Source organism: Coregonus clupeaformis, chromosome 11, assembly GCF_020615455.1.
Source record: "Coregonus clupeaformis isolate EN_2021a chromosome 11, ASM2061545v1, whole genome shotgun sequence".
Lineage (NCBI taxonomy): Eukaryota > Metazoa > Chordata > Actinopteri > Salmoniformes > Salmonidae > Coregonus > Coregonus clupeaformis.
In genome coordinates this window covers 669,877-679,966 of record NC_059202.1, presented here as the reverse complement: position 1 = coordinate 679,966, position 10,090 = coordinate 669,877, and the positions used below count along the sequence as shown (strand labels likewise).

The 10,090-nt window shown below is 43.9% G+C and overlaps 1 protein-coding gene across 3 annotated transcripts; it reads right to left on the bottom strand.

The window, feature by feature from the left end:
- Positions 1 to 4,545: 4,545 nt before the first annotated feature.
- On the bottom strand, positions 4,546 to 7,560 carry LOC121542450. 3 transcript variants are annotated; one of them, XM_041851846.2, is made up of 3 exons: positions 7,379 to 7,560; positions 5,367 to 6,031; positions 4,546 to 4,976 (listed from the first exon to the last, which is right to left on the bottom strand). In XM_041851846.2, the coding sequence occupies exons 1-3, from the start codon at positions 7,402 to 7,404 to the stop codon at positions 4,615 to 4,617; spliced, it is 1,053 nt and encodes a 350-aa protein (XP_041707780.1). In that variant the 5' UTR covers positions 7,405 to 7,560; the 3' UTR covers positions 4,546 to 4,614. The 3 variants fall into 3 exon arrangements, with proteins under 3 accessions (XP_041707780.1, XP_041707782.1, XP_041707781.1); XM_041851848.2 differs by lacking the exon at positions 7,379 to 7,560 and adding an exon at positions 7,325 to 7,349; XM_041851847.2 differs by lacking the exon at positions 7,379 to 7,560 and adding an exon at positions 6,826 to 7,012.
- Positions 7,561 to 10,090: the final 2,530 nt, after the last annotated feature.

Sequence of the window (10,090 nt, the reverse complement as noted above, 5' to 3'; positions counted from 1 at the left end):
AGATAAATGTCAAAATCGTCTGGGTTTGGATACACGCAATTGTGCAAGCAAAGATGTCATTAGCACGGTCATTGAGAAACTAGGCACTCCTCAAAATCAGAAATATCTCAAGGAAATAATTGTGGATCAGAACACATCCATTAACAGGAATAATATAACACAGCTTAAAGATTATAAGGCAAAGCCAGTCACAAAAGTGGCAAACTCAACTATCAGCATTAAAAAGTGATTGTACGGGGGCCTAGAGGCGTCACTACAGACCCGGGTGGCGCACAGTTGGCCCAGAGTCGTCTGGGTTTGGCCAGGGGGGCTTTACTTGGCTCATCACGCTCTAGCAACTTCTTGTGGCGGGCAGGGCGCCTGCAGGCTGACCCCGGTCATCAGTTAAACAGTGTTTCCGCCGACACATTGGTGCGTCTGGCTTCCATGTTTCGGAGGATGCATGACTTAACCTTCGCCTATCGATGTTACACTGAGCTGGGTGAATGGAATATGAACAGTCATCCAATATGCTGTATTAGAAATAAGGCCATGTTCATAAAAATACAAATAAATTCTCCCTCATTTTAAATGGCACCAACCGCCACTGGATTAGATACTAGATTGGATTATCTGATGCTGTAGAAACACCATGTAAAGTGGTGTAATTCTATTTCCTAATACTAATGTCATTCATAACCTTAGTCTGTTTGCTTCATTTTGGCAGAGGGACTGGCTATATCCTATCATAGATGCATTCTTAAAATAGTCGCTCACTGTTTGACAAAGCACAGCCCCATCTTGTACTCCCTGTTCACTCATGACTGCATGGCCACGCATGTCTCCAACTCAACATCAAGTTTGCAGACGACACAGTGGTAGGCCTGATTACTAACAATGACGAGACAGCTTACAGGGAGGTGAGGACCCTGGCTGAGTGGTGCCAGGAAAATAACTTCTCCCTCAAAGTCAACAAAATGAAGGGGCTGATTGTGGACTTCAGGAGACAGCAGAGAGCACACCCCCATCCAGTGTTCATGCATCTATCAGTGTCTGCAGTCAAAAAGCTAGATGCATGACCACATGGGGATGGTAGTTCAGAATGTACCCTTGGCCAAGATCCTTAACCCTTTACTTCCTCATCCAGATGTGGTGGCTGGTAATACACTTAAAGCATGCAGGTTTATTTAGTATTTTGTGTATTCAAACTAACATGTACTGTATAGACCACGGCTGTTCAAGTCTTACCCTACGAGGTCCAGACTACTGCTGGTTCTGTCCTACCTGAATTAATTGCACCCACCTGGCTTTGAGATCCAGATTTGAGGGGTATAGAGCAGAGTTTCCCCAACTCTCTCCTCAGGCTCCCCCAGACGTTTCACATTTTTTGTTAACCCTAAACTGGCACACCCGATTCAATTAGTCAACTAATCAAGCCTTTAATTGAATCAGGTGTGCCAGTTTAGGATTAAAACAGAAAAGTGAAACATTTGTGGGGGAGGCTCGAGGAGAGAGTTGAGAAACCCTGGTATAGACAGTAAAAGTTAAAGACAAACTGAAATGAACAGCAGAGGCAAAACTTCAATTTTATTGCTCAGGCCCATCGCTCAGGCTATTGATGACTGCTCTCCATCGCACTCTGTTCTGGGCAGTATTCTCCAGCCTGTCCCACCTCTGTTCAGGGCAGTATTCTCCAGCTCATTTCACCCCATGCTGGTTTTTCTTATATCTGCCTTCAGCTCCCACCTCCAGGTGTTTCTTGGGTACTCTTTTCTCTTCTGGGTTTCAGGATACATCTTGCCTGGTGATGTTGGAGGGGGGCGTTCTGAGGGTGTGGACGATCCACCCCCATCCTCCAGATCTCCTGATCCACCAGAACATAGCTGGAGTGCTCCATCTTCCCATAAGCCTGCTGCAAAACATTGGTGTCCACAGTTCTATCAAATAAATGCAACAGATTCTACAAACGCATTATAAGAAAACATCCCTGCAGAATCCTTTTGGCCTGATGCTCATAGAGTTGATAGGCATGAAGACTTCCAGAAGTCTCATACACCTCCAGGGAAGGGGCTGGTCGTGGGCCTCCAAAGATGGCCACCTTGGCCGGGGTAAGATCAGCATACTTATTGTAGAGTAGCTCACTGTTCTGCATATACCATAATACTATAACGGTGTTCATGCATCCAACAGTAATTTATTCGGATACTATTTGACCCATTGGTTTCTTTATCCTCCTCTCTCTTCTGCATACTTCCTGTGTGTGTGTAACGTGTGGGAAATACACAGTACTATTCCTGTAGCCTCGAGTCTAGGGAAGCCATAGGCACTAAGCCTAAAACACTACGTATAAAATTGCTACAGTTCCATACTTACCTATGATAAACCGTCACCGTCCTCCAAAGGCACGTTGAACCTTAACATGGTTAAGGGGATACCCTGACTAAACAAACAGAGCTGAATTAAATACTGTGGGCCACGCCCTTAATCAACAATTAGCCACACCTGGCCCCGTTACATGAGCATGTGTGTGTGCCTATATTTATGTGTGTGGTTCAAAGTCACTTTGTGCCGGTGCCAGATGTTAGGCACAGGTTGTTCCTCAAGTGCAAACCCATGCCAACTGGGGTGTGTGCAGTCAATATCACATTGGGATGGGAATTCACAGGGTGTACCCTTGGCCAAGATACTTCACCACAAGTTAACCCTTTACCTCCTCATAAACAACTATGTTTTGTGAGACCAAAAACAAACATGTACTGTCTAGACAAAAAAGTTGAATACAAACTACATTGAATTGCAGAGGGGGAAAAAATCCTGCTACATAGCATTGTTGTCCACATTTTTATCAATTATATGCTACAGAAGCTGGAAATGCATCATAAGAAAACCTCTGAGAGATTCTGTTTGTCACTACTCATTGAGTTGACAGTCATTAACTACTTCCAGGATAGGGCCTGGTTGTGGTTTTCTGTGACTGAAGAGGGCTAACCCTCACTTGGATAAGCCCGGTGCATGGGAGGAAGCATATAGTGTGGAGATCAAGTGAGGCAGCAATGCTTGGGAATTGAGTATCACTGTTGTTATGAACTTTGAACTCTTGGGTTAGATCAGAGAAGTGACCAACAGCAGGGGAAAGCAGATGGCATGATAAATGGACTGTGATGACAGGACAGAATGAGACTTGTTTTACATATACAGTACCTCATCTTGACTTCTTGTCCTTTCTTTTAATGTATTTTAGCAGCATTTCTGAGGTTGTACATGGCAACAATGTAATGTTTCACCATCAAAACATAAGCGTAGACAGCACCTTTTCTGTGTTATCATGTTTGGTTCAGCAAATATAAGGAAAATACATTGTCTGGCTATGGCAGAGTAGCAAAATGGCTGTCACAGCCACCAGGGGGAGATTTTTAGGTTTTACATGGCACCATTGTAATCCTTGACCATTAAAACATAGGTGTAGACATCACCATTTGTGTTATCATGTTAGCATTGCTTGGAAATTGCATGTCACTGTTATAACTCCACACTCTTGGGTTGGATCAGAGAAGTGACCAACAGCAGGGGAAAGCAGATGACATGATACTGTAGATGGACTGTGATGACAGGACTAAATGAGACTTGGTTTACATATAGCTCATCATCTTGGGACTTCTTGTCCAGACTTCTCAGTAGCATATCTGTCTTTTTTCCACCTCTCACATATTATCTCTTCCCCATCTCCTGTGTTTATTTTCTTATCCATTTCATTCCTTTCTTCTTACCCTCACACTCCCTCTGTATTCCTCCTCTTCTCTCTCTCTTCCACCCTAGTCCCTATCACAAGCTATTGAGAATTAATGTATACTAATGTAAAAACAATTACAATCGATACTTACAATAAATAATAAATCAATTTCTATTGTGAATCAATGGATAGTGAGCTGTGTCTCATGTGTTTCACCATTAACATAGTGATCATGCTGTTATCTGGTGCGTATGGACTGTGTCATAGACCAGGGTTACCCAAAATGGGTCCTGGGGCCACCCCTGGGTGCACGGTTTGGTTTTTGCCCTAGCACTACACAGCTGATTCAAATAACCAACTCATCATCAAGCTTTGATTATTTGAATCAGCTGTGTAGTGCTAGGGTAAAAACCAGAACGTGCACCTGCTCACATACAGATGTAGTACCTAAATTTGATCACTTTTGTTGCTGAGAATTTTCATGCACCGCAGGAAATGCAGATGACCGTTGTGATTTACATAAATTCACACAAAAAAAAACACACCAACACACGGTTATATTAACAGTATTGCACTTTTCATGCAGCCTACTTTTTTTGTCCAGCTAATAGCCTAACCGCCGATCAAGCAACAATATAGACTAAACGTTCAAATCTTGATGCTGCAGGATTATTTTGCTATGACAATGCTGGTCAAATTAAGATCCTATATCTGTACATGGCCCCACATGGCCTTGGCAAGGATACTAATAATAATAATAGGTAACACAAATGCTAGGAGTCAGGATTGGATATGTAGTTATTATTGCAAAAGGAAAGTAAAACATGCAGACTCCCTTTGAACATGAGTATTCAGGCTTTATTGAATTATCCACACCCCCCCACTGTGATTAGCACATGAGCCATTCACATGTTCTCCCTGAGGGGGGCGACGTTGAGCGAGATCATAAATTTCTCCAAGGTGGAGAGGTACTCCTCCGGGTGACAGCGTAGATGAGCGGCGTGCACAGACTCCTTCCACTTCCTGGTTTCCACAGCAACGCCCCGCTTCCTCCAGAAGTAGATGGCCGCCTCCATGGCGACGGGATCACACAGCACGTCGTTCTCGCAGAAGAAGAAGAGCGCCGGGGCGGTGACGGGGCTGTTGTAGAAGACCTGGACTGCGTTGTCGTAGTAGTGCACCGTCTGGGACTTGAAGAGCCAGAAGTATAGCATAGCGGTGTATCGCACCAGGGGCTCGATACGAGGGAACAAGGTCTTGCCCACGCCTGAGGCACACACATAGATTATTTTATTTACAGGTCAAGGTTAATTACATTTAAATTCTTGTTAAATCAATTGGATAGGCCCATGTCATTTCCCCATACAGTAAACACAAGAGAGGAGATAAGGTGGGAGTATGATTACTAGGTCTTCAACACACAGCAACATTGTGACAAATACAGATGCAAAGTGCAGGCGTTTTCTCTGTCACACACCCACAGACACATAAATACACACACACACACACACACACAAACACTGACCCACATACACACACACACATACACACACACACACACACACACACACACCGTCTCAGTAACAGATCCCTCTACTTTCTCAGAGTAATAATCCAAACCGACAATCCTACCTCCTTTCCTTCCCCTCTCTCTCACCTGTAGCCATATGCTCCAGCGACCCGACCACCATGCTGTCATACACATGTCCTACGACCTGTTGGGCCAGGCCCGGGTACTTGTGTGGCTCCCTGACCATCTGGCTAAGCAGCTGGGTGAAGGTGTACCCGCCGATGGAGAAGGCATGGACCAGAAGGGGGCGCCCTTTGAAACGTGGGTCATCCAGAATCTCCAGGACCTCGGCCCCATACTCCAGCCCCCAGCGAGGCCACAGAAAGTGCCACACGGCGCTCTCCACAGATAGGATGTCCAGGCCGCGTTCCAGGTAGAGGTCCCGGTACTTCGCCATGGCCCCCGGTTTGGCGCCAAGCCAAGGGAGGAGCAGGAGGAGGGGACGGGGGGAGGAGGAGGAGGGCGAGGATGGAGAGAGGGTTGGTATATCCGAAGCGGAAGGGGTTAGAGTTGAGGAAATGGTGGGGTGAGAGGGCGTGTCTGAGAGAAAGGGGGTGGAGAGGGAATAGGAGGGAAGAGGAGTGTCTAGATGGGAGGATAAGGAGGGGGTGGGGGAAATGGTGGGAGGAGAGAGGGAGGGGGTATCGCCCCCTGGTGTCCGGCTGGTGTAGTAGTAGGTGATGCTTCTGGTGACCCTCTGGGCTATGACCCGCCCCTCTCCCACTAGCGCAGACATGTCTGAGTGGGAGTTACTGGGGGGAGGAAAAAGGGCCAGAATTAGAGCAGGATTGGAAGATTAGTTACAGAGGGAGAAAATATGGGTTAAACAAAAACCGCTATGCCTCAAGTGAAATTAATGTATAACCTACAGACACAGATGCAAGGTTGTGGGATCCAGCCAAGGTTGGATCAGGTATACAGACAAGACTCACAGTAGGCTATTAGTATTACAATGAAGCATTAGACAGTATAGCCAAGTTGCCTTGGTCCATATTAGACCAAAAAAGCAAAGTAAGCTTTGGACTCATAGTTCAACACAAACAGATTTGTATCTATGTGCTGATGTAGGCTACTGTGTTACAGGTCAATTTGGATCAGAAACATTCCTTTGTAAATATGCTCTACTTTTTCATGCCCAATAACTTATGTTAGGCAAATGCTCAAATGGTTAAATAGCTCAGTGTCTGTCATTTAGACATACACAGTTTCATGCAACTTCTTCAAACCAAGCCAATGTCACACACAGCAGGCAGCATTCATGGCATTCTCTACAGGGCATCAAATTAACTTTTTGGTCCACCAGCCACTGTGGCAGGTATATAAAAAATCTACCAGCCACTCAGATTGTCTACCAGCCAAAATATATTTTGGCTGCTAAAATTACACCAACAAACCCCCCAAAAATGGATGAACATGCTTTGTAATGTTTCTAAAACAATAAACGTATTACTGGTAAGAAATAACTCATGTGGTATATTGTTTAATTAATTGTTTTGTGACCGGAGTCTTTTAACCAAAATATCACAGATGAGACAAAAAATTTCACCTGAGGACGGGAGGTTACCGTGGTAGCGTCACTAGAGTCAGGTTTGTGGCTGTGTCTGACTAGTAGAAGGGTTGTCTTCTCTTCCCTAGCAGTTCAATCTCAATCATAGAAAAACTACCTAGCTTGTGAACAAAACAATGTATATAGCCAAGAAACACAACGACAAAGTCTCACTTCAGTAGGCTTTCGTTTGAAGTAAATTAGACCAACTTTTATGCCTGTTCGCAGCGCTTCTAAAAATGCCCCCAGCCAGGCAGTGTTGCAGCGCGAGGTGGAATAGGCTATATAGGATTTGTAGTTCTTTGACTGTGCGATTAATTTACCAGCTATGACACAAACCGGCGGAAATACTTTGAAAACAGCTATTGCAGCATTTATTTTACTATACATATGATCATACTTGACTATATTTATTCACAAATGCGAGTGAAATGCTCGCACTGTGGAGCCCTGACCACCCGCCAACGTCGCCGGTGAAATAGATAATGCCAAAATCTACCCTCATTTAGCAGGTTGCTGGTGTTAATTTTAGGCCCTGATTCTGGAACTGTACCCCATGAAGAATTTGAGTATCCCCATAGCAGTTGAAAATCTGTCCACCGTCTTCTTTCTGTGAATTAACCGGGTTAGTAGATTCAAGCATTCATCTGACCCGTCCTTATAAACGAACTCGGTATACAAATAGGGTGGGAAATAACCACAGCTGTCAAGATCCTGAGTCTATTCCATTTTGAACCGCCCCCCTCTTGCGTGTCGCGGTTTTGCGCCTGCACTTCGTTGATCTGATTTCACAAATGGCATTTAGGCGCGCAGAGCTCTTGCTTGTTCTGACTACAGACATTGTGTTCTAAATTACTAAATATTAGATCAATGTACATTCCAAATTGTTTTGTTGGAGTGACATACAAAGTTGAGATGAGACCGATGAAATGTTTAGTTGAGCAAGGCTAGTGGTATCCGTGTCAGTGTGAAAAGTAGGGAATTAGCTAGGGAAACTGACAGCTCAGTAACTTACATTGCTATACTGACTCTAATAAAAGCTCACATTGCGCTGTCCAAAAACGTCCGAATATTGGTCTTCAATCATTTGGTTTCATCGTTTGATTCAGGTCTAATGTTAGTGTGATTGAGGCAAAAATAATATCTAACGTTAGCCAACTTTTGGCTAGCTCTAATGGTACATCAACAGGCGAAAATGAGCCAAGTGAATTTACTTCTGTTGAAACGGGACAAAACAAAGACTACAAAACATTTCCATACACACTAAAGCAGTTAGATACTGCTACCTGACAGATAGCATGTGCCAGCTCATAGCAAACAGCAGGTCCAGGTAACTACTACACTTTCCTTGTGAGCATTACACTTGTCTGATTAAAAGGTTTAACTGGGTTGGAGTAAAATGGGACTTATAGCCTCTTAAAAAATCACTGTGGATTCTGGGCTTTTCATTAAAGGAATATTTTACCCCAAATCAATTTTCACATATTTCTAGTCAATCCACCATGCATACTGTGTGGGAATTCTAATCAATAATGAGGAGAGACAAGGTCAATCACCAATCAGGATATGACTTTACTCAAAACGTATTAATAGGGTAGCAAGTGAGGCTGGTCGACCCCACACTCTGAAGTGTGATGCCTAGAGCTCTGACATACAGACAATACAAAGATCGTTTATAGCAAAGATACACCCTCTCAGTTTACATGACAAACAGCAAATGTGTGGAATGAGTCAAAAGGTGAGACTTGGAATATGAGATAGTAGTATCCCCCAGCCAGATAGCATTTGCTATGAAGACTGTTCTTATTGTATGGAAACCAGAATTTGGCCCCCAAGACAAGGTTCCTCTCATCATTATCCATACCCGAGCCATCTCTCCCTGGTACCTTACATTACACAAACAACAACTCATTCTATGGAATGCATGGTGTAGGTTTTATCACCAAACCATTCATAAATCAACTGTCAGCTCCAGATACCCCTATCTCGAGTAAAACCCATGTCCTTGACCACACGCCTAGACTAGCTGCAGGGAGCTGGAGTAGAAACCATCCCTTTACAAAAACACAGCGTTAGTAGAACAGTATAGAATTGTTAACTATTAATATTAAACAAAACAGGTAAACATGTTACACGTAAATTGTTCTCTCACATTCCCCTCTCAAGGGACAATGTTCCAGGAAGAATATGAACAGTAACATGGCAAATCTTACTAACAGTTGTTGCATAATATACAGTACCAGTCAAACGTTTGGACACACCTACTCATTCAAGGATTTTTCTTTATTTTTCCTATTTTTTACATTGTAGAATAATAGTGAAGACATGAAAACTATGAAATAACACATATGGAATCATGTAGTAACCAAAAAAGTGTTAAACAAATCAAAATATATTTTATATTTGAGATTTTTCAAAGTAGCCACCCTTTGCCTTGATGACAGTTTTGCACACTATTGGCATTCTCTCAACCAGCTTCACCTGGAATGCTTTTCCAACAGTCTTGAAGGAGTTCCCACATATGCTGAGCCACTTGTTGGCTGCTTTTCATTCACTCTGCCGTCCGACTCATCCCAAACCATCTCAATTGGGTTGAGGTTGGGGATTGTGGAGGCCAGGTCATCTGATGCAGCACTCCATCACTCTCCTTATTGGTAAATAGCCCTTACACAGCCTGGAGGTGTGTGGGGTCATTGTCCTGTTGAAAAACAAATGATAGTCTCACTAAGCCCAAACCAGATGGGATGGCGTATAGCTGTAGAATGCTGTGGTAGCCATGCTGGTTAAGTGTGCCTTGAATTCTAAATAAATCACAGACAGTGTCACCAGCAAAGCACCCCCACACCATAACACCTCCTCCTCCATGCTTTACGGTGGGAACTACACATGCAGAGATCATCCGTTCACCTACACCACGTCTCACAAAGACATGGCGGTTTGAACCAAAAATCTCAAATTTGGACTCCAGACCAAAGGACACATTTCCACCGGTCTAATGTCCTTTGCTCATGTTTCTTGGCCCAAGCAAGTCTCTTCTTATTATTGGTGTCCTTTAGTAGTGGTTTCTTTGCAGCAATTCGACCATGAAGGCCTGATTCACACAGTCCCCTCTGAACAGTTGATGTTGAGATGTGTCTGTTACTTGAACTCTGAGAAGCATTTATTTGGGCTGCAATTTCTGAGGCTGGTAACTCTAATGAACGTATCCTCTGCAGCAGAGGTAACTCTGGGTCTTCCATTCCTGTGGTGGTCCTCATGAGAGCCA